A 24,307-nucleotide genomic window follows, 5' to 3' on the forward strand; every position below is an offset into this window, starting at 1 on the left:
TAGACTAGGGTAAAAGTTTTTATTTCAATGATTACAATTAACCAATGAGTTTTGTTTTATGAAAATATAATTACATATAACATTTAGCTTGGCTTTTATTTATTTGAGATAGTAAGATATGACAGCAATTTATCAACTAACAATCCATTATTTTCATGTTGTTTTATGCAGAAAAGAAAGTCTTCTTAATCAATCTGAAATTTAAAAAAAATATATATATATTATATATTAACAATGACCAAATTATTTTTATGTATATATTTTAACATTTTAAATAAATAATATAATAATTAATAAATGCTGTAATAAATACTAAATATTGAGATAAGTAAATTTTAATTCCCAAAACCACAATTTTACAAGATTCTTTTTATTTCTTGATAGGAATGAAGAATTTGATTTTGTTTACATTAACATTGTTTTCAACTAATTAATTATACTAATAAGCCTGCATAAAAACTACTTAGACATCCTTGTTGGCTTTCAAATTTCAAGTATTTTTCTTTGGCAAATATTCTTTTTTTTATCATTTTTTTTAAATGGGCATTTTTCATATTAGGTTCAGAGAAAGGTACTTGTGCTGGTTGATGTATATGGTGAAGGAGAAGGCGATAGAAAATTCCAGGCAACAGTGAGAATCGAACCAACAACCACAGGACCTAAATCGAGAGTCTAAAGCTGAGTTTCCTCTGTGCAAAAATCATTCACAAAAATTTTCTGGTGTTGTGGATATCTAGCCAGGACCAGCCAGGTTTTTCTTATCTATGTAAACATACTTGTCTCGAGTATGATAATGAACCAGGAGGACTGTATTTGACTTATCTGAATGTATCACAGCTACTGATTTTTGTGGGATGCTAAAGATAAAACTCACCATAAGAAGAACGAGGGTGAAAAAGAATAGAAGGAAATGAGCATCTAAATGGGAAAAAGATAAGAAGTACATCAGAAAGTATCATCATGATAGCAAACTCTGATGCAGCAGTTGGTGAAGTTACAAACAGCATGCTGCAGATGGCTCACCTTGTTTCACCTCATGGAAATGGTTGACAGTGTTTCACGCAATGGAAACCCAGCTTAACACCACTTGGCTACTACAGGCCCTTTTGCAAGTCTTCAACGCCTTGCTTTTTGACATTTTTGATATGGATTTAAATAATAAAATAAAGTGTTGAGGTGATGAACATGTAGCTCAATAGGTTTTTCCTCGATAAAATGCTATCAAACATTACCTAAAATCCTGAGCCACCTTTTGTTGCACCAATGATTAAAGGTTGTTATGAGAGTTTAATATTTTTTAAAACAGGTTTTTTTTTAAATTAGGCTATCAGCCTGCTTTTTGTAAATCATTAAAAACTTTGTAACTGGATCCTCTTTGATCATCTTGCCCTGTCTATCCTTGCTTGGGTGTGTCTGTCAGATGAGTTCCACATTTGGACAATCAGTAATTGTGATTAGATTAGTGAGTATAGGCAGATCAGGATGATTGGAGATGATAAAACTACGATGTGTTCATCATCTTGAAGAAAACCACAAAAAATCTCACTCAACAGTTCGTGTAGAAATGTATAATATTTAGTGACCGTTAATTAATGATTATTTAGAGATTGTAAGATGCGGTCTGGCATGATGTAGATTTAGAAAAACGTTTTCTTTATCGTGCCAATGTTTCCATCTTTACTGAGATCATCTTCAGGGCTTTGTTTTGCCTGCATTTATAATTTTACATGTTTTGCAATTCTTAGATAATGTTCACATACAAATTATCGAAAATATAAAAGGATATAGTGGTCTATATAAAGTGGTCTCCCTCTGTTACACATTCATGTGACCATCGCGACTGGAAATAGACTCCTGAGATAAAGAAATAAAAACATATTTAAGGAGAAGCCATCATGAAATTCTAGCGAGATTGATTATTTCATCTGAACGATCTCCAAATAATCATTAACTAACGGTCACTAAACACCACACAATTCTAGAGAGAATTAAAATAAATGGTTGGCTATAACGGCACTTGACAAAGTAAGAGGAAAACAAGTCAACCACTAGATGAAAGTGCCAGTTATGGGAAAGGTAAGAGGTAAAGTCTTAAAAAAGATGGAGCAAAAACTCCTCTCTCTCAGCAGGCAGATTTGGGGAAAACGATATGACTCTATACTGGTCAATGCCCTCTTAACTAACATCTAAAGAAGATGGGTAAAGCTGAGACAGAACCATGCTGACAATGAAAGAAACCAGAGACTTAGGCACATTCCATCGTGAACGTATGACACTAGTCCATATATAGTAAAGAAACTTTGTAAGGCAATTCTTACACTAATAGAAGTGTGCAAGAAAAAGCTAGGAAAGTGCTTAGCTTTGTAGGAAAATGCGTTTTCTATAGCTTTAATCTTAGGGGTTCCACAATAGACCTATACAGTTCGCAATGGATCCCTATTTGACCTTTTATTAATTTTTGACTATTACAACAATAAATAAATGAAAAATTATACCATAATTTGATTGATGTACATTTCATAGTTGATGGTTCCAGTTCTAGGATCGACTGCAACATCCATCATTTCATCAATTTCTTCTTGGGTAAAAGGCTCCCGGCCTTCCATGAGAGCTTTTGTCATGTATTCTTTGGTAATGTAGCCCAGCCCTTCTTGATCAAGCGTATGAAATGCCTTAAGCAGATCTTCTGCTGTTGCTGGCTGCAATCTAGAGCAATAAATGCACAGCTGATTTCATTTTTATTTCAAATATTTTTTTAAACAAAAAATAACCTCATACTTGTATTCATTTATAATTCCTTTCACATAAGGGAGGAATCTGTCAAGGTGGACACTACCGGCATTTTCTTGATCTTCGACGTTCACTATCAATTCTTGAATTTCTGCCTCGCTTGGGACACAGCCTGGGTACAAAATGGGCAATAAGTATGTTGAGTTGTGTATATTTAATAATCTTTTTTAATACCTAATGAACGCAAAATTGTCCCTATTTCACGAACATCGACAGTTTTATTTCCAGCATGGTCAAACACTTCAAATGCTTCTGTAATTCTTTTCTCGATATCCTGGTTATAGGACTCTTCTGGAAAAAAGTTATAATGACAAATAGTTAGATTTATATTAAACAGAACAATTACAGTTTTTAAAATAGTATATTAATTTGTAATGAAGTTAATAATGATTTTATAGAATACAAAAAAAAAATCTGAAATCTACGAAACTGAGTATTATTATATTAAAACGGTGAAATAAAGAAGAATTACTGGTTGGAGATTCAGAGATAATCCCATCTGCCTTTTCCATTCTGGCAGATATTATAGGGGTGAGTTAAAGTAACCATAGCAACAAATCAAATTTGTAAAACGCTACCTTTAAAAATGATATTCATTAATGTTAGAGGTCTCATAAGTTATTTTTAGCAGAAAGTACTCCAAGATTACATTTATCATAATCTAATAGACATAATTCAAAGATATCTATCACTGCCTAGTGACACCGATATTTTCTTTGTTAAATATTTTAAAACATGATGTTTAGTGTTATATTTTAATTTTTCTTTACATTCTTTTTTATTATGTTGTTCATCTCATTTATTCATTTTGTTTGCACTTTTGTTCATTATACTATTGTTAAATTATTTGCCTTTAACTTATGTTTAGTTTTATTTATTGTTTTGTATTAGAAACCAGACTGTTTTTTTTTCTTTTTCATTTATGTGGAAGGATTAAACCGCAAATTATTATAAATAAATAAATGAAACTAAGTTTATAAGTGGTTAGAGCTGTAGCTTTATATTTCATATAAACTTCAGTTTATAACAGTGGTATGTAAATAAATATTTTACAATAAATAAATATATAAAGAAATTTAGGATAACACAATATGATTTAAAACATACTAAAAATTTATCTGCACTATAAAAGGCATGTGTGATCAGATACTAATAAATTACTTCCCTTAGCTTGTTTTTACTTAAGTGTTTTAATTTGTCAGGTACAGTATTATACTGTGCGGTGATTAGAGACCATTTGTTGATGATTTTTCAGAAATCGTGAGATGCGGTCTGGTGAGATGTAGTTTTCAGAAAAACATTTTCTTTATCATGCCAACATTTCGATCTTTATTGAGATCATCTTCAGGACTCAAAGTGTTTGTTTTCTGCGTAATTGCCATTCTTGTGTGTCGTGTTGAGAGTATTATATTATTTTAATATTTCATCAAATGACATAATATTATATTATATTTCACCATCCAATATTTTGTACTATTTTGAGCAACTTTCAGTTTTTTATGAGATCAAGTTTCATGATCATGTAAGATAGTTACTCTTTTAAATTTATAAAGGTTATTAACTTATTTATTATTAACGCATGTGATACACTTTAGAATATGAATAAAGGGGGGAGACAAAATTATTAAATCAATGAAAGCTTGCCTGCAGTCGTCTCTCTATTTTAGTTTTGAAAGAACTCTGCTTTTCTTTCGGTAGCAAATTTTTTTCCTGCTGATGGAGCATGTCGCCACACCAATAGGGAGTAAAAGATATGCTTTTAGTAGTTTTACACTTGATATCTGTTTAGCTAGGCATCTCAATAAAATTATATTTGAATTTAATTTTTTTACTATATCTGTACAGTGGGCAGTCCAGTTTAGTTCGGGATCTATTTCAATGCCTAATAGGCTGACTAAATCAGGATTTGTTGGGAGTTCTGAGAGGTCCGTTAGGCTTAGTGTTTTATTTTTACTGAGACACAACCCATTTTTTCAATTCATTTGAATTGTTCTTATTTGTTACTAGCTTACAACCCGGCATTGCCTAGGGGTTAATAAAAAGTGTCATTTAATGCATTATTTGGAGTACACATTGCCATTGCTAGATAGGAGTATATATATAAATTAAATTAGCACAATTGAATGTCTGATATCAATGATTGTATTTAGTCATCATTTAAGTGGTGATCATTTGTGAAATAAAGTAGATTATAGGACCCAATACAGATCCTTGCGTAACTCCCATGTTGATATTTTCAAAATCAGAAAATTTTTGGTTATATTTAACTCATTGTATCCTGTTTGACAATTAAGATCATCAATTTTATCGCTGAATCAGAAAAATTATACAGCATTTTTAATATAGTTTTGAACATCTTATGTGAAACACAATCACTTTGCTCAGACCTAGAAAGTACTTGCCGAGTACTTGCCCTCTTCCAAACAGTTCGTGACAAAATAAATTTTGGTTTAATATTTTAAATTTTCTAGGATAAAGGGTTCACCCTGACCGCCCCTTGCATTAACCCCCTCCGAAATTAAAGAAAAATGTAATCCTTTGCAATCTTGAATTTTTTTTTATCAGGTCAATAATATTATTGAATTGCTTAAATTGCTGAACGTTTGATTATTTTAAGTTTGAAAGTCGTAGGTGGGAAAATTGAGCAAGCAGCCGGGAATTTTGCCGAGCGGGCGTTGGCAGCGCGTCGAATCAGTTTTGCTGTTTTCACACGGCACGCCAGTCGCTTGGTTTGTTTGTGTGCGCGTTTCCTCCGAGACCGGCGAAAAAGGCGTTTTTGACACGGGCCACGCGATATTCCATGATTAAAAGCGTCGCCTTTGATTGTAACTCGTTTCCGCATCAGTCCCAACCGGCGTAAAACAGTTCAGAAATGATTCCCTCGAAGCTCAAAGTGGTCGAGCTGAGGGCCGAGCTCTCTTCCCGCGGTCTCGACACCAAAGGTAACAAGGCCGCTCTCGTCGAAAGGCTGGAAAAAGCTCTGGAAGAGGAAGAAAAGGGTAATTAAATCAGATTAAATAGTTTAAACCTATCTTGCACGCTTCTCTCGTCCTTTTTTTTCCGTTTTGAACGCCTCTTGGATTTCCCTTGTCGCCGTACGAAACACGTCGGCCGTTTGCCGCCATATTTGCCGATTCTTATTGACTGACTTGCGAAGCCGGCTTTCTTCTGATATTCTCGAGTCTTGAAAAACCGGACGAGACTCGGTTCTGGCACGTTTCCCCGTCTTCGCCGAACACGCCGTTCCTCGGCGCGGGTCAAAAGGTCAAAACGGACGTTCTGTTTATTTTCCGTCCGATCCCGCCAAACGCCATCGTTCCGCCTCTTTCCAAACTCGACCTCGTTTGCCCTCAGATCAATATATAGTCGATCCGAAATTGACCGTCACGTGTTTTTCCGTCCAATTTTGGTCTCATCCGTTGAAAATTGGCGTAAGGCTCCACGCGATTTTACATCGGGCCCCGTATCAATGAAAATGTAACCATGGTGATAGGCCCGGGTGTTATACTAAGAACTAATCTGATTAATTTCATCATATTTTATTTTCCCCAATCAAGACTATATTTTTTGTTATTTCAGAAGAATTTTATTATCAAACCAATTTTATCGTTTTTCCAATTCAGTAATGGCAAGCCTAATGCACGTGATAAAAACCTCTGTCTATGTCAAGCCTATGCACATAAACAATATTATAAAACTACGTTGTATTTTTTTAGTATTTTATATAGTATTTAGTGACCGTTAATTAATGATTATTTGGAAATCGTGAGATGCGGTCTTGTGTTATGTAGGTTTAGAAAACATTTTCTAAACACAGAAAGTGTGTTTTCTGTGTAGATGTGTCACGGTTGTGTTGAATTAATATCTCACTAACACTCTCAACACGACACACAACAGTGATACATCTACACAGAAAACACTTCGAGTGAGTACAAATACTTTGATTAAACCTAAAATTTCTATATTGTGGACATCATTGTATAAACTCGTATTCACATCTTACATGTATTTTTATAATGTAAACAATAAGACAATAATGTAAGTACAATAAAGATCAAAACGTTGGCAGTTCAAAATAAATGATTTTCTAAACCTACATCATGGCCAGACCGAATCTCATGGTCTCCAAATAATCATTATAAAAAATATGAAAATTAGACAACCTAAACTGGTTAGATTGTTTGAATATTAATGTAACATTAACTTCTATCAATTAATTATTCTTCCCATCGTTTAATATTAGTTTTACAGATAAAAACTAAATAAAAGAAAGGGGAATGAAAAATCTAATCAAAGTAGTAAAATTGATATAAATTAACTTAGATTTATTAATTATTTTAACTTATTAATTAGATTAACTTATAATTATCTTAGCAGATGTGAAAACACAGGGCAAAAAAAACTTAGATTAAGAGATTTGTGTTTTTTTAAAAACTTATATACATTTTTATTAAACAATTCATTACTGTTGTACATATTACAAATTTGAGTGACAGTGGCAAGGCCAATTCAACTACAACCAGTCTTCAGGATAGTTTAAATTGTGGTAAATAGTTATAGCGAAAAGTGGGAAAAAGTAAAAAAAAGCACTCTTGTGGTCTATGGGTAATGAATGTTTTGTTTTCCAAAATGTGTCTGACTTACCAAAACATGGATAGATGGATCGAAATGATAAGAAATGACAAAACCATGATTATTTATTGTAAATGTGAGGTGAAACAAACAGACAAGTTGGTCCCTGATCATTCTTGTTTGGTCTGTTTGCCTGGTTTTGTTCTTCAGAAGCATATTGTCATTTTGCCATTTTCATTGGACAGTCAGTGCTGTTATTGTCAATTGTGTCCTTTCATACATAATTTTTGTTGTCATCAACAATTTTACCCGACACCAATGTGATACCACAAGAATAGCACCACACTTTATACCCTGAAGGTGACCTGAATAAAGGTCGAAACATCAGGGGGGGGGATGAAAAAGGTGTTTTTCTAAACTACCTCATTCTTGACTGCTCCTCACGAATCTAACAAATTATTAGATTTCCTCCTGTGGACTGTGAAGTGATTAATCAGTAGTTCGCTTACCAGAATAGCATGGATAGGTGGACCGAAATGATTAGAAATGACAAAATCACTGATTATTTATTGTAAACTTTAGGTGAAACAAACAGATACTTAAGTTTGTCCCATGAACAGTTTGGGTCAAGGTACGGTCTTGAAGAAAAAAGCAAATTCATTTGTTACTGCCAAGCTTTCGATCTATTTTAAGGTGATCATCAGGGCAAATCAATCTTAAATTGTCTACAGATTCACTTACTTCTTTAAGAGGCGATTTCAAATTTCCTCAAATACAGTTCTCAAAGTAGGGAACCCAAATAGGTTCACAGCACTCAACCGATTTTTATTTTAGTGTGTTAACCATTTCACATGATAAACACGGTTCTTATCAGAGAAAGGCCGAGTAGCTTTTTTTATAAGAAAGGCTAAGGAAGAATTTCACTATTCAGTTATCGTCAAGTGAGTTTTGCGGCCTATTATGTTTCAGTCTTAAGTTGGCTGGTGCATGGCATTAATTTTCTAGTAACAGTCCATGTATTTTCGTCGTTGGTCATTCTTGGATTAAAGCTTTTGCCTTTGGGTGACAGATGATATCAAAGAGATCAATTACTCATTAATGTGGTTAAAATTAGCTTGGGATTGCCGATGCATAATTGAAAAAAAAAAATCAAAAAGAATAATCTTGATAAAATGTCTGTTTCAGGTAAAAATTTAACTAGTTTAAAATCTAACTCATTTATTATTTTAAATTTTAAACGGTCTAGGTAGTGTTGAGCCGTGTAGTGTTCTGATGTGTTTTTTTTTTTTTGACACTCATGGTGCAATTATAATATTTCGGCCTTCTGTTTCTGTGGATGAAACGCTTCTGACAGCCTAAATCAGCTCGGGGTAGGCAGCAAAAGAAATGCTTAGCAACAATCAGTAATGATGGCTAAACTTTGGCAAAACAAACTTGATTAATAATCGTTTTTAAAAAGAAAAAGGCATGTTTTTTCTTTCTTTTGTTAATGTTCAAATGAAATGATATGATTAATCTCAAGATGAATTGAGTTCACACAAATGCTCAGAAATTTAATATAGTTATGAAATTGCTATATTAAAACTTTTCTGAAAACATTTGAGGATATTCAGTTTATCTCATTTGCTTTTTATGTAAATTCTAAATTTGGTTAACTGCTATCACTATTTGATCCTGGCTTTGTTTTTTGTTTTGTTTCTACCGTGGTTGCCATACTTGTAGATAGAACAAAAAAGGCACTTTTGTATCATCTGAGTTTGGTTAAACTGTAATTTTTTCCCTATGTTTAAATTTAATCAAAAATCCTATTTTGCCTGTAGTATTTATATTTTTATTTAGTTAAATATATCCAAGTACGAACATATTGTGGATGAGGGTCTCCATAAAGTAAAATTCAAAGGGGCAATGTTAGGAATCGAACCGAGAGGCTGATGCTTAAGTTCTTTTGTAATATTTCAAAACTTTTAAAATGTTTAAACTTATCAGTACGCCAAATAATTGGAACAAGTATCAACAATCATTCTGAAAATTATTGCAAACATTTAATTGTCTTATTTATTTTAGGTTCTGATGGTAAACATGAAGTTTCTCAGCCAGCTCAGACTCCTGATAAGGGGACAGAAGAGAACAATGATGACGACGAGAACTTGAATCAGGAGGATGATGCTAAGGATGATGAAGAAGTGGGTGTCTACAGTTTTTTATTTTATTTTTACGATAAATTTATTCTTAACTTTATAAATATAAAAATATTTAAAGTACTTGATTAAGAATAAAATGAGTAAAAATAGAAAAATCTTCATCTCAATACAGTACTAGCATATTATATTAATCACTTCCTTTTTTTTCTTCTCAGCTGACATCTTTTTAAGTTTTTCTTTAATAGAAACTTATTTAAAAAAAAGAAGTGTTTTTTTTTTTTATTAGACTTTATTATTTCTTTTTGAAGTTTCTTCTGATATGACAAAAATGGTAAATATGGGATTTTATTTTGATTATCTTAAAACTTGGGAATAAAAAGTATTAAAGGGAAGAAAATGAATTAATACTTTACAAATATGTCGTTCAGTGTTAACCTACCACTATTTACACCGTCCATCCACAAAATTTTAATTCTTAACCAATTTATTTCTCCTATATTCTCTCTATCAGTTACATCATTGAATACATGGTATCTAGTGTTAATGTATGTCTGTTTAACAAAATGGAAATAATAATGAGAATTAAATTAGGATTAAAACGTTTATCAGCTGTTATAATACTGTTGATTTGTGTTTATAAATTTGCCTAATTAAAAAATAAATAAACAAAAAGTTACTGAGAGCGAACATTAGCCAATATTTTTAATTAATGAAATTATAATTTTTTTTATAATTGGAAAAAAGTAGGAATTGAAGATGAATAATTGATTTTATTGTTTTGTATCGACAATTTGATTTATTTTTTAGGTTCAGGCAGAAGATTGTCAACCAGAAAATGATCAGCCAACAGCTACATCTCCTGTAAAACCACCATCTTCCCAGGCGTCGCCTGTAAAACAGGTGCCAGCATCACCAGCCAACCAAGATGCAGAGGCTAAATCTAAATCAGAGACACAATCCTCCCAGAAAAATGAAGACCTCCCTCCAAAAGCTGGATCCATGGATGTGGATGAAACCCCCCCGGAAAACGTAAAATTAGAGGTACAATTTTTCGTCTTGTTATTTTATTTTTCACTTATACCTTATATTTATTGTTAGGGCGATAAAAGAAGTGATAACGTGAAAGACAACTTAAACGGATCCTTAAAAGAAGGCTTTGAAATAAAAGCCGAACCCATGGAAGTGAAGGTGATTACAATAATTTTAATTCATCATCTATTTTATTTTTAATATTAAATCAATTTAGGTCGAAGGGAAAAGTGAATCTAAAAATAATGAAGTTAAGACTGAGAAACGGGAAGACCGTAAACGCAAGCGGTCACCAAGTCCGAGAAGGTGAGTAATTTATAAATTGTCTTAATCTTTTTGTGACTAGTTCTGACTAATAGATTTTTAAAAACAATACGCACGGTTAAAATAAATTGCATTATTAAATATTTCATTTTTTTCGTTTTAATAGTGGGGTTTGTTCCAACTCCAACCCAATCTCAAACTGTCAGTTGACCGTTCTTCATATTTATCATTTATAACTGTTTTTTTACCCTCAGAATGTCTGAGGATTTTGCAAATATTTCCCCGTGCTTTTGCTCTCGTCAAATTGCAAATTTCTTATAACTAGAGCCCAGATTTATATGAAATAAAAATCTTCATATATGCTATATTTATGCAGTAAAAATCCCTCAAATATAATTTTATAATTTACTATAAAAATATTTAAAAAATGCAGGATGAATGTCAGACATTACCTGGCTAATAATTTTTTTAATAAATCTTTTTTTGGTCTAGTACATAATCATTTTGAAAGGAAATCAAATAAAAAATTTCAGTCACATAAAAAATCATATAATTAGAAAGAGGTCTGACACTGTATTTCAAATGACATTGCTGCCTGTATCTCCTTCCACAGCACCATTACTTTAGGAAAATAAATTTTCAGAAAGAGGAAAAATACACCCATAAATATTGTAAATTTGATTTTCAAATAAGATGCTGATTTGTCTGTCGTGTCAGTTTGTTGTGCCTGTTTCTGGAAAGTTAACAAATCCAAACAACATTTTAAGCTCTCATCTTTTTCCTCTTATGTTCTTAGTTTCCTAATTTATTTTTATTTTTCTAAGAAATAAAAAAAAATGAAATAACAATATTCTTCAAATACGTAAATATGTATGTGCAATATTATTGAAGCATGAAGAATAAAATTTGAACTTGTTCTACTAAGATATGATACGGTAAATATTTGGTTGTAAATTTCATGATTGTAAGTATTAGGAAAAAGAACATGCAATTGCATACAAATCATGGCTCTATTTACAACTGAATATTGTCACGGTTTCCGTGGCAATCAACCCAAGTTATGGGTACTTAGCGGAGAAATTCGTGAGGCTGTACATATAACAGGTGCCACACTATTTTTTTCTCTACAAAATAATGAGGCTTGAATGAAAATTCAAAATAAAGTAAAATAAACAGAAACTTATTAACTTAACTTTAACAGTGTAACTTAAAACTTTCATCATACTACCAAGATTTCTATTTGCAGCCCTAGTTTGGTGGAATGGGTTAGAAAACAAAGGGGCTATTAACAAGCTAAGGTCATTCCAAAGACTAGGTTGTATGATGATGACGGGAGCTTTTCCCACTACACCAACCCTAGCTTTGGAAGTGATAACAAACACCACACCNATAACCAAAACACTCCCCAGGATAAAATGGTCCACAATCCTGGGGTTTGTGAATAGGTCCAATAGGTTTATACAGGACTCGTGAGCCGACCAGGTCCCGGACCTTCTAGGGATGGGGTACGGGCCTACTCAGGCTTTTAACCCCTCGGGTCCTGGTCGCCCGCCCTGTGTAATATATATATGTAACTTAAAACTTAAATCCCAGTTTGCAAAATCACATAAAAACAATAATAATAATACATAAAACTAATCAAAACTACTTATATTTAAAAAAAGAAAAAAGTCTGGCCTAATTTTCACCGTTGCACTTGACACTCTGGATACTCTATAACTCCTCGGTGATCTTTGTGGTTTACTCGGACTCTCTCGAGATGCGACGAAAAACTATTCATAATGTCCAGAAATTTTTTTTTTCTTACAAACTCTCGTGTCCTCACCAGCCAGCCCCTCTCCTCTTGATTGCCCTGGCTGTTCACTACGCTGTCTTGCCCTTGCCACCATCAACCCCCCCCAGCTTTCTGGTGGGCTCCTCCATTTCAAGCTCCCCCCTACCCCATTGTGGAATTTTTTTTCTTATGAGTCTCACTGTTTTATTACAATATAAACAAATGGTGAGCACGGTGAATAGGGTAACCAACAATTTTTAGAATATTTTCGTTCCCAAATTCTGTTTACAATTCAAAACGTTTTGATGTTTATAACCCTCAAACCATATAGATTATTTGGCTGTAGGTGTCTTGAGATTAAAAAAGCGTTCCAACAGAATTAAGAATCTGTGATTAGTTGATGTTCGGGCATGTGCAGTTATCAAATCACGGATTAGTTTGCCACTTCGTGTATCGTGTATTAGAACAAACCTAATGATGAATTATCTAGTATAAATTTATTAAAAATTTTAACTTCCCTTTTTCCCTTTCGTATTATATATATAATAAAAAAATGTATTAATGATTTGTATTTGTCCAAATCAGGGATCAACATACTCCAGTCAAGCCTATTAAAGAAGATGAGCCGGATATCAAAGATACAGATGTGACTTTAAGTTGGTGTAAGTATTTCATCCTTATATAACTTGAAACGTTTTCAAATGGAAATTCTTTGAACTTAACTTTTTCAGATGATTCTGATCTGAATTTAGTGATTGATACAAACTCTTTTATGGAAGCGACTCCCATGAGTGACGGTGGCTTCGGTTACATCTGGGCGGGTGTCAGAGGAACCCATGCTTATACCACTGGAAAACTGTGCTTTCAAGTTCGAGTATGTTTTAGCAAACAAGTCATTTATTAAATATATACTATTTTCTGAATATCTAAATGATTAAAGTGTTATTGATATCGAAGATGATATTTTAGTTTACAAAAATTGTATTTGGTTTTAGCTTAAAGAAAACTGCAATATTTCACATTTGGAAGATGAACCAAATCCCAACGTATTACGAGTGGGATGGTCAGCATTGCACACATCACTTCAGTTAGGTATGATGGTAGATTTTTTAATAAAAAAAAGTTTTTAAACAAGAATTTTTGTTATAGGTGAAGAACAATTTTCTTATGGCTTTGGTGGTACAGGAAAAGTTGCTGAAAATTGTAAATTTTCAAATTATGGAAAGTCTTTTGCTGTCGGGGATGTTGTAACTGCTTACTTGGTGAAGAACATTTCCAATTCAAACAATTGTAACTATAATTAAATTTATTTATTAATAAAATCTTTTGTGTAGGAATTCACTGATCAAGAGTATGTCATAAGTTTTGATGTGAATGATGAGAAATTTGGTGAAGCCTTCAGGGTACCCATTCCGGACTCAGACAACAAGGGAAATAAGTGGGCCCTCGCTCCACACGTTCTGACAAAAAATGTCAAATTCGAGGTGAACTTTGGCCAGTCGGATCCTTGGACTGATGTGAAACCTGATTATACATTTGTCGGCAAATTCCCCGTAGAGAATGCAGTCGCTGGGCCTAAAAGACCAGAGAAACGAAGTGACTGTGAAGTAAGTTATTAAACATCAAATGTCAAGAATTTATTTTACTAGAATAAATACTTTAGATGATCATGATGTGTGGACTTCCCGGTTGCGGCAAAACATACTGGGCTGATAAATACAGCATGGCCAATCCTGACAAACATTTTAACATCCTTGGCACAAACGCTCTAATTGATAAAATGAAGGTAATTATTTTCTTCACCTAAATATTACCCAATATGAATTGAGTTGCTTACATCCATATTTTACAAAGGTCATGGGTCTACCGAGAAAAGCTAACTACAGCGGCCGGTGGGATGTGCTGATTGAAAAGTGTACCAAGTGCTTGGTCCGCCTCATGGATGTGGGCTGTCACCGGAGGAGAAATTACATACTTGATCAGGTAAGAATTGACTTCTACCACTTAAAAATTTTCCTTGATTCAGTTACTTAAACAGTTTGTCTCTCATACTACTTACAATTAACTTGTATTTTATTTAGTTTTAAATAGTTCAATAAGGGGATTTGTTCTATTTAATTAAATAAGGTATTGCTGTGTTGAGCATCACTATTTGCAATATTTATGTACATTAAGTTATAAGGTCAAAATAGGTTTTACTTAAGTTTAAAAAAAAGAAAAAAAGGAGGAAAGCATCCACATTTGGATAGATACCTACGATACTGAGATACTGACATCAAAATGGATTCACTTTTTTATTATTTAAAAACATCAATTGTTTATATTATTGCAATCGCTTAAAACAGATGAAAATGGAAAATCATATTATTCGATAGTAGATGTTTATACATTTGTACATTTTTATTAAATTTTTAATTCAACAAGAATGTATAGCCATGTTTATTTAAGGGTTTTATGCGGCTTAAATTACCCATAGTGGTTTCATTAACATGTTTGTTACATCCCTGATTTGTAAAAACACTCGAAATGTGGAATTATATTTTACAATTTTGAAACCTATTTATCTAGGTTTGTAAATGACTCTTAATTAAAATTTTGCTTAACACGTTCACCAGTTGTATTACCCTTTCTCTCTGTAAGACATCTTAATTTTTTGAAGCATTTATCTCCTGATGGAACTTTTTTTAATGTTTCAAATAATAGATAACTAAAAAATCATTTAAGAAACTATCCTGCATATTTATATAGAAAAATGCCATGATGGGGATCCATTTCATCTTTGACATGAACAATTTTTGTTTGGTGAGTGAACTATTCAGCCCCTATATTGTATATTAACTGGAAGAAAAAAAAATGTAAAAAAAAAAACCTAAAACTAAATTTAATTTAATATTTTATACAGTTGTATTACTATAATATATATTTATATTATTATTATTTTTAAGGGCGTTTTAAACCTATCATTATTATTATTACTATTATTATTTTTTTACGAGGGTATTTCAACTGTGAGGTTATATGAACCCTTGAGGTGCTGGTGTTTTTGAAAAAAAGCCCATTTGTATGTATGTTGGGTTTGAATGCAGGGCTGCCTTTACCTACAGTGATGAGCACTGTACCACCACCTAAACCTTAGCCCCTTAAGCTATTATTATTAAATAACCATACTAAATATATTATCTATTTTATTCAGACGTAATTTTATCGGTGTGGAAATTTCTGAAGCAAGGTATTAAGCATAGTATATTAAAATGAATTTTCTTTTTAAAATATTTAATTTACAAGTAAAAGTTGCGTTAAAATATTAATATTTTATATAATTTATTAATTTTTTTAGGGGGGAAAATAGAACGAACTTCTTCCCAAACTTTGTATAATATGTCATAATGTAGAGTTAAGATTTAAAGGGGGGAAAAACGGCAAATACTACTACACCCTTCTACAAATTCTAGGGAACCGCAAAACCCGAAATATTTAAGATTGTGGCCTATTGTACTTTTTATATGTAATGTCTAAAGTAAAAAATTAACAATGGTGATCCCATCATCCGTGCCTTGTTGGGCTTTGTTATAACGGGTAAAAATTTAAAAAGGAAAATCATTTAGTTATGCACTTTTAAATAGAATTTATTTACACATATTAGTTGAAAAATTTGTAAAAAGAAAGAATATAACAATTTAATAAAATAGAAAATATACTTTTAATTTATTTGAAATAATGTTCATTTTTAAATTTTTGTAAATAAAAATGTATCTTTCTAGTGCTAAAAACATTATACGAAATAAAAATGCAAAAAAATATTGATTTAATTATATGAATTTTACAAGTTAATTAACAAAATCATAAAGATGAGAAAAAAATCAGTTGAAGGGGGTTTATTGGCCATGTACATTTATCCATCTAGATTCAAGGCCAGTGGAACCCTGATTTGGATTGCCAGGAATCTGTATCCATCTAATAATAGACACAATGCACAAATATATTATATCAACAAAAAGTTCATTTCCAATAACAAATATTTTGATGTTTCCCACTTAAACTGACGGAGTCCGAGTTTGGAAAAAAGTGCTCTATCAGTTACGAATGATCAGTTAATGCGGTCATAAATCACGGATTAGGTGGCAACTGGTTTGTGATTGTGTGATGGGGCAAGCGTAATATTTATGTATGCCAGCCCGTATTTTATATATAATAAAAAAAAGGTTAATTGTATTTTTTCTACTGATTTTTGTATTACATTTTTTCAAATGGCCAGAGATGAGCTATGGTGAAAGATTGATTTTTTTAGGAGGGGGAAAGGAGCGCTCAGAAAATTTGGTGGGAATTGAACCCATGACTTACGAGCCAAGAGTTTGACACACTAACAACTCTTACTTATATGTCATATTTATTTGTATTGCTAATAATTAAACACATTTTATATTATTATTATTATATACATATTTATATATAAATATGTTTTGAAAATATATTAAAATCCATAAAATCAATGTTTGGTAAAAAAAATAGTTATTTACAAATTTAGTAATTATTTCCATATTTACTACTTACAATTATTTGTACTTACATACTTACTAATTATTTATGAATAAAAAAACAGAAAAAACCCCTAAAACTGTGATTGAGCGAAAGACTAAAAAGATGAGGAAATAAATTCTTTCGACATACTGTCCTTGATTGTACGTTCAAATAAAAGTTTTTTTTTGGGCAAAAAGGTATTTACCATCAAGAAAAAGTACTGAAAAAAGCACCCTTTTTGAGGAAAATATTTAATTTTTTTCTTAAAAAAATTGTAAAAATGTCCAAAAGGTCAAATTGAAAAATTATTTTCACAGTAACATTGTCAAATTCTAAAGCCCCACCTGGCCCAAAAAACAACAATGAGGCTTTCTAGATAAGGTGCTTCGTTCTAGAACGATGTTCATTTATGGGGAGGGTCTATTGCATCGTCTTGGGACTGTAACAAACGTGTTAATGTTTTATGCAAATAAATAACCCATAGTGGTTAAAGGTCATTAAAAAAATTAAATAAACATTTTGTAAAAAACTTATTGAGGCAAATTGTATTTCATATTCATTATATGCAAAAAAAAAAAAAAAAAAAAATACCAGTCAAATCCACTACAAATGTGTGCATGCTAGATATAACTGGTATATTTTTGTGTGCCATTAACCTTTGTAAATGCAAAATCAACAGTAAGAAAATAAAGCAGAAAATGTTGCAAGATGTTTCTGGTCTGTGGAGTGGCTGAGAGAAAGTTACTTACATTAAACGCCAAAATTAAAATAATAATATCGATTAGATTTAATTATTTCCCATATGAAAATTAAAATATTCAGTTTACAGTAAACAAACTCTTTAAAATTAAAAATGCTCATAAGTACTTTTACTACTTAACTACCTAAATATAAATGTTTTCTTTGTTTATTTTTTAAATTGTAATAATTATTTTAATAAGACAATTTTTAACATTGTTTTGAAAACTAATAACAGTGAATTAATTTTTTTATCATGATGAAGTATAAACTTTACTTTTCAGTCGTTGTTTATCCTCTGAAGAGTAAACATCGGAGCGTTATCTACTTGATCCCATCCTCCTTGTATTTCAAGAAGTGTTATATTCAGTTCCTTTATATACTGCAAATAATTTTTATTTTCTCAACTCTGATCATATTACTACTTCGTTTTCGTTTTATTTTATTAGCTCATCCTTCATGATGGAGGCCCCCGGCCCCATCTCAAATACTGAACCCCCAGACAAAATACCCTGTATAAATACGAAAATGAAATGGTGCNTTTTATCATTAAACAGTAAATTAACTGTAAATTGTACAAGAGCAAAAAGGCCAAAGAAAGGTCTGATTAAAAATTAGAAGACAAAAAGAGAAGAGAGATTATTTTGAAGCAACAAGTACTAATTGTTGTGCATTATTTGTGAAATAAAATTTATATTTTATACAGTAACCAACAAGGAACAATTAATATTTTTATTAGGATCAAATTCAGTGATTATTATATGTAAGAATCAGTCAAAATCTTAAAAACCAAAAATATACTTGATTATTGTTTATGAAAATTCTAGAAATAATTATTACAAAGAAATAGTTACGACCTGCTATGTGAATTTTTGCCAAAAACAGTGAGTAGAACTATAGTTTTTTAATACATAAATAGATGTTTTAATTCTGAAATAATCAATTCAAGATTGGGTCTAACATATTTAAATTACACAGAAATTCATTTTTGTAAATTACTCGCCTATGGTAAATTTGAAATTTTTGCTAGTAAAAAGTGTAAGAATTTTTGTTATGTTAGAATTGTATTGAAAATAGCTTTTAAGGTCAATTAGTTGTATATTTATGTGAGAGACACTGTTTAGGTATTTATCAAGGCTCCTATATTAAAGTATGGTTATATGTAATGTTAAAGGTTAATATTTTTATTAAAACAATCATTGGAGTTGTTTAATTTTTAATAACAACAATATTTGAATTTTTCCTTTTTTGTAATTTAAAATTGAAATATTAACCTTTACTCTTATTACTATTTGGTTTGTTAAGCTACTTGAATTAGGTTTATACAGTTTTGGTAAGTCGAATTTTCAGGAGGCTTAAACATTAAGGAGATAAAGTTGTGAGTATAATATTTAATTTATTGCAAGTCTTTGGTGACATGGAAGGGAAGGAAAAGGCTTGCAAAAGCCTTGCCGGTAAGAATATCCAGGTGAGTTTTAAGATTAAGGAATAAATACTAAGATTTTTCAAATCACTCAAATCATCAGTTTAAGTTTAAAGTTTTAATTCAAGAAGAATTATTCATTAAAGCAAAACAACTGTAGAACTTTTTATTTACTTATTATTATTTTTTTGGTTGCTCAGTACTTTCTGGCAACAGGTTAAAATTTAAGCTAATTTTAAGATTTTTTTTTTTTAAACGAAAGTGACAAATGAAATCGATTCAAGGAGATATTTCCTGGAGTGAGGTCTTGGCCTTAATTGAAGTTCTTCTACTTGCTTAAGTATAGCAAACTTTTTATTTTACAAGCCACCTATGAAAATTAGCCAAGGATTTACCCAAGCCTGCGGAGAAGAGCTAGGAATTATGAAAGAACGGTTAGCAAGTATTATTAAGTAGAAATAATGGAATGTAAGTGAAGAATTTGAATAATTTCCTTGAAGGAAATATTGAAGAAAGGAGGAGGATTCTACACATTGTATTTGTTATTCTTCAGTGTTGATTAATATTGATTTAATAGTTATGTGCTAATACTTAAGCTAATTTTATATCACAAACACTGTAATAACTTATGATTCTGTTTAGTTTAATAGTATAATGAAATAGTTTGTAATTTACATTAAGAGACATCTTGTTTAGGTGAGTATTTAGTTGATAAGTATTGATAAGCAGCCATGAATTTGGCTATTAAAAACAATCAAAAATGAGGAAAAAATCACGATAAATTGATTAATGAAAGTATTTCACGTAATGTCTTACGTACACAGACAAATGTATATCCGGCTGCACAAAGGCGCAAAATGCGCAATTTTGAGGGTTTCATCCGGAAGGCGGTCATAATTGTGCCTACTGAGGAAGATTTCAAAGCTCGCTTACAAATGATGGAAAAAGAAGAAAAGAAAGATGTGCCCGAGAGTGCGGTACTGGAAATGAAAGGTAACAACGGAAAGGGAAATATTCTCTTAAATATTTTATTCAGTTCTGATATTTATTATGATTATAACACCTTTTCTCCTTTTGCTTTTTATTTCACCTTCAAAATTCATCATTGCATGCCAAAAATTCCAATCTTTATACTTTTCCTCTTAACAAAAATGAAGAAAGACTTTTTGCATGAAATTTCATACCATATTGTGGAATATTCACAAAATTTTAGGTTTGATCACATATCGAAACAGTTTATCCTATTATCATTTCTAATTAAAAGTTTTGAGAGCATAATCAGTTGGAGGATTGTACGGCATTGGGTTATATTTTCCAGCAAACTTCTCACTTCCCGATAAGTCTCTTTTCCAAGAGGTAATATATACCGATCTTCAAGAAAATGAAGCAAAGGAAATGATCCACAAATTCAACAAGGAGGCTGCGGCTAAAGGATACACAAGGAAGGGTCCGGGAGGCCAAGGAGGTGGACCTCCAGTCAAAAAGTTCAGACAGGAATACCATCAAAATCAGAGACATGATTACAGAAGAGGAGGTGGACCTGGACCACATACACCTGGAGGATTCAGGAGTATGTTAGCAAAACTTAATATTGTAAGATTTTGATAATTTATGCTTCTTTTTTTTTAGGAGGCGGCGGAGGTATGGGAGACAGAGGAGGCCCACGAGGTGGGAACTGGGCGCCCAGAGGAGGAGGGCCTGACAGATGGAGGGACAACAGGTAAAGTTAAACATTTCCAAGAATAAGTTGTCAAAATTAACTCTGGATTTTTTGTCCTGTTCACAGGAACCACTCTGGAGGAGGCTATCGGCAAGGTGGCGATAGAGGAGGCGGATGGAGAGGAGCTGGAAGCATGGGTGGTAGGGGTCATAGAGATTTCGAACGTCCTCCAAGGGGTGGGACTTACGACAGGAATAACAGGGGTCCTAACACTCCTGCCCGTCAAGGAGGGAACAGTTTCAGGGATTCCAGGGACAACCAAAGAGGAAAACCAAAGGTGAATAACATGGTTGGTAACTTTTTCTTTTCTTTATGTAATATGTAGTTTAATAAAAAATATGAATGTTTACTTGGATTTGACTAATTTTATTAATTACATGTATTTATGTATAATTGTTTACTTATTTTTTTTACAGCCAAGAGGTGGGCAGTCAACAGGTAACAGCAGTATGGGCTCCACTGGTGGCACAGTCACCACAGCCAATAATGCCCAAGGGCAATGGGCTAGTGGTGGTGGCCAGTACCAACCACAGTCATCACAGTCTGGCGGGCCACAGGCTTGGAATAGCTCAGGTCAACAGCAAAATTGGGGTCAGTGGGGCAACTACCAACAGCCATTTAAAGGTCAGCAATTATGTAAATACCACTTTTATCAAAGAATTTGCCAATAATTGTTTTTTTTTGCGGTTGACGGAATATATTTTTTTAAAAAGATATAAAGTAAAAATTTTAAAAAACAAATAGATAGCAAAAGCAACCTTATTTTACGGATTTATATAAACTCAATTCTGCACACACATTGCATATGCATACATATTCTGTACAATGCTGATCTATCACTTCTCGCAGCCCTCTGTAAATTACCACTGTAGTAAACCTAATTGGCAGGCATCGAGAATTATCCACCCCACTTATAATATAAATATTGATTGGTAATCTCAGAACTTAGTCCCTTATCGTCCAACCAGCCACCAAGGTTGGGGTCCAAGGGCAATCAACAGCTAGTTCATTTTAACTCCTACCGCAGTCTCCATATCGAAACCCATTAATATACCTGACTCTTAAAAACGTACCATTCATTCAGGGTGGTGGAGTACTCAATATTCCTCCATCATCTTTCACATAACATCTAATTGAGGGTCGACAGGACGCTTTGGGTATGTGACGTGTTGAGCCCCTTTAACCTGTTTATAAAAATATGGCTGTTGGGGTGTCAGTGGCCACAATGGTTTAGGCGTTGTCACTGCACTCATCACTGAAGGTGAAGGAGGCCTCCCTGAATTCGAACCCAACATACTTACAAATGGGCTTTTTTAAAAAGCTAAGAAAGGGGCTCAGGTCTTTTTGGTTTTAATCCTTAAAAAAAGGGGGCAAGGCATTGATGTGGCGTTCATCACCGTAAGTTAAAGTTCCGACCCTTAACTTACAAATTTTTTACTTTATTTAAAAAAATAACTTACAAATCATTTTCAACTCAACAAACATTATCAACTAACACAAATAATGATTACCACTAATATATACAAAATGTAACTCAAAACAAGATACTATCTGTACTGTATACAATAAAACAGCCCTGTTACCTGGAAAAATCAGAACAAGGGACTCAAATACTTCCATGTCCACATATTCTCATATTGGGATGGCATTCCTCTACAACCTACATGCTCTGTATGGAGCATATGAATGGCACTCTTCAATTAAGTGTGACACTTGAGCAATCTTTCCCTATCCTGAACACATAAGTGGGGCTTTGGCCTAAAAGTAAGTTTACCTTGTATCAACCTCACTCACGTATTCTTAATCAGGCAAGGGTGATCCCTCTTCTACGAGACAGATCCTATATGAGCCGTACATTTTCATTTTTATAGTATTTTCATCAGGTCTTTTTAGAAAGTAGGTTGTTTGTTTAAATATAAAAGTTTATTTTATACTGCAGGTGGTATAATAAAAGTACTATAATACGAATAATCTAGTTATAAAAAGCTAAAAAAATCATTTTTGTTACTTAGGCTTCAGCCAAGGAGGTACAGGTGGTGGGTACGGTCAACAGGGTGGATACAACCAGCAACAGGGTTACAACCAGCCAGGTGGATATGGCAATTGGCAGCAGTATGGTTACCCCGGTTACAATCAGAATTGGCAGGTAAAACCATAAATTTGAGATTAGATAAAATTGTTTTTGCACTAAATATTCTATATTTTTATCGATGGTTTTTAGAACAGTGAAGGTAACACATTCGGCGCGTATCAGCAAGCGTGGCCGAACTGGTATCCAAATACAGGACCAACCAACACCTCCCAACCACCCCCTTCTAAATAAAAAAAAAAAAAAAATGACATTCCACAAATGTATGCAAACACTTTACATTTTCACTCAATGTAATTTGTAGGTATGACAATTTTTTGCCTATATTTTCTTATAGGCAAAATATGTATAAAATGATTTATAAATGTAATTTTAAGATTGACTTTGTGCAGTTAAAAAAAATAATTCAAATAATACTTACAGAATATGTATTTTTTTTAAATAAATTAATTTTTACAATTTAGTTGAAGGTGTGAAGCTATTGAATTAAAATTTATTGATTGATTATAGTATTTTTTATTTATGACAAAATAGTACAAGTTAATTGTAAATGTAAATTTTAAAACAAATAGATTTTTGTTTAGTTCAATAAATATTTGTTCTGTATATCCCTTTACTTCCGTATTTTATCATTAGGTGGCAGGTAATTTAATCTAAAATTATGTCTAATGGCTGGTTACTTGTCCAATTTTTAACATCGGGATAAATTGAGAACAAAAAACAGTAAGAATTATTTTATAATATTATTTTATTAATTAATAATATAATAATATTAAGCGAAAATTATTTTATGTGTAGTCTATATTTATTAGTACATAATACAAATGTGATCACAGTATGTTTTTTCACAGTCAGCACTGCACCTGGTGGAAGACGCATGCAATGAGAAACCAGGGAGTTAATGCCAATAATTCCTCTCTGAAGTAGTTAAAACCATGAGTGAAGATGATGCCGGTTTTGTATGAATTAATAGGGGATTAAGGGATGAACACGTCTGTTTTATGCCTGGCATTTTGGCTGTTCATGGTGGAACCCAATTATCACGTAAATTAGCACTCCCTGTGGTACTTAAAAGTAGCATAATTTTTTTTTTTTAAATTATGTTTTTCCAGTCTTACAAATTATATGATGCAACGTGTCCCTGGCAATGCTAAGTGAATGAATTAGGCATCCTGTGGAATGTTTGTTCAGTTTGGGTGTGTAGTTGAATAAAAATTGTTTCAACTTTGTAAAATATTTTTCCTTTATA

At 32.2% G+C, this 24,307-nt stretch overlaps 2 protein-coding genes across 7 annotated transcripts; one reads left to right on the top strand and one right to left on the bottom strand.

Annotated features, from left to right (window-relative positions):
• Positions 1 to 86: 86 nt before the first annotated feature.
• On the bottom strand, positions 87 to 6,510 carry LOC106665620 (EF-hand calcium-binding domain-containing protein 2-like). Of its 4 annotated transcripts, none has more exons than XM_014392143.2 (5): positions 5,819 to 6,499; positions 2,965 to 3,078; positions 2,779 to 2,902; positions 2,496 to 2,706; positions 87 to 194 (listed from the first exon to the last, which is right to left on the bottom strand). In XM_014392143.2, exons 1-5 carry the CDS (start codon positions 5,913 to 5,915, stop codon positions 186 to 188), a joined length of 555 nt encoding a protein of 184 aa, XP_014247629.1. In that variant the 5' UTR covers positions 5,916 to 6,499; the 3' UTR covers positions 87 to 185. The 4 variants fall into 4 exon arrangements, with proteins under 4 accessions (XP_014247629.1, XP_014247627.1, XP_014247631.1 ...); XM_014392141.2 differs by having other exon boundaries at positions 2,965 to 3,081; positions 5,819 to 6,498; XM_014392145.2 differs by lacking the exon at positions 5,819 to 6,499 and adding an exon at positions 3,263 to 3,539 and having other exon boundaries at positions 2,965 to 3,081.
• Positions 5,435 to 23,460, top strand: LOC106665619 (heterogeneous nuclear ribonucleoprotein U-like protein 1). 3 transcript variants are annotated; one of them, XM_014392138.2, is made up of 19 exons: positions 5,435 to 5,789; positions 9,427 to 9,545; positions 10,311 to 10,544; positions 10,602 to 10,691; positions 10,750 to 10,838; positions 13,156 to 13,232; positions 13,302 to 13,444; positions 13,566 to 13,662; positions 13,720 to 13,832; positions 13,905 to 14,177; positions 14,234 to 14,356; positions 14,425 to 14,553; positions 20,074 to 20,242; positions 20,568 to 20,819; positions 20,879 to 20,969; positions 21,036 to 21,258; positions 21,386 to 21,593; positions 22,982 to 23,115; positions 23,191 to 23,460. In XM_014392138.2, the coding sequence occupies exons 1-19, from the start codon at positions 5,663 to 5,665 to the stop codon at positions 23,290 to 23,292; spliced, it is 2,793 nt and encodes a 930-aa protein (XP_014247624.1). In that variant the 5' UTR covers positions 5,435 to 5,662; the 3' UTR covers positions 23,293 to 23,460. The 3 variants fall into 3 exon arrangements, with proteins under 3 accessions (XP_014247624.1, XP_014247625.1, XP_014247626.1); XM_014392139.2 differs by having other exon boundaries at positions 21,036 to 21,246; XM_014392140.2 differs by lacking the exons at positions 5,435 to 5,789; positions 9,427 to 9,545 and adding an exon at positions 9,766 to 9,834.
• Positions 23,461 to 24,307: the final 847 nt, after the last annotated feature.

This window comes from Cimex lectularius, unplaced genomic scaffold, assembly GCF_000648675.2.
Source record: "Cimex lectularius strain Harlan isolate CLEC.00 unplaced genomic scaffold, Clec_2.1 scaffold324, whole genome shotgun sequence".
NCBI lineage: Eukaryota > Metazoa > Arthropoda > Insecta > Hemiptera > Cimicidae > Cimex > Cimex lectularius.

What these genes read in the sequence shown, in the direction of transcription:
- LOC106665619 (XM_014392138.2), top strand. Translation starts at nt 5,663, where the DNA reads ATGATTCCCTCGAAGCTCAAAGTGGTCGAGCTGAGGGCCGAGCTCTCT. An exon ending in AACCAAAGGTGAATAACATG is followed by an intron (nt 21,259 to 21,385) that starts GTTGGTAACTTT and finishes TTTTTTTTACAG; the next exon opens with CCAAGAGGTGGGCAGTCAAC. An exon ending in CTACCAACAGCCATTTAAAG is followed by an intron (nt 21,594 to 22,981) that starts GTCAGCAATTAT and finishes TTTGTTACTTAG; the next exon opens with GCTTCAGCCAAGGAGGTACA.
- LOC106665620 (XM_014392141.2), bottom strand. Translation starts at nt 5,915, where the DNA reads ATGGCGGCAAACGGCCGACGTGTTTCGTACGGCGACAAGGGAAATCCA. An exon ending in GAGAGAAGCGTGCAAGATAG is followed by an intron (nt 3,082 to 5,818) that starts GTTTAAACTATT and finishes ACTTTTTTCCAG; the next exon opens with AAGAGTCCTATAACCAGGAT. An exon ending in GACAATTTTGCGTTCATTAG is followed by an intron (nt 2,903 to 2,964) that starts GTATTAAAAAAG and finishes TTTTGTACCCAG; the next exon opens with GCTGTGTCCCAAGCGAGGCA.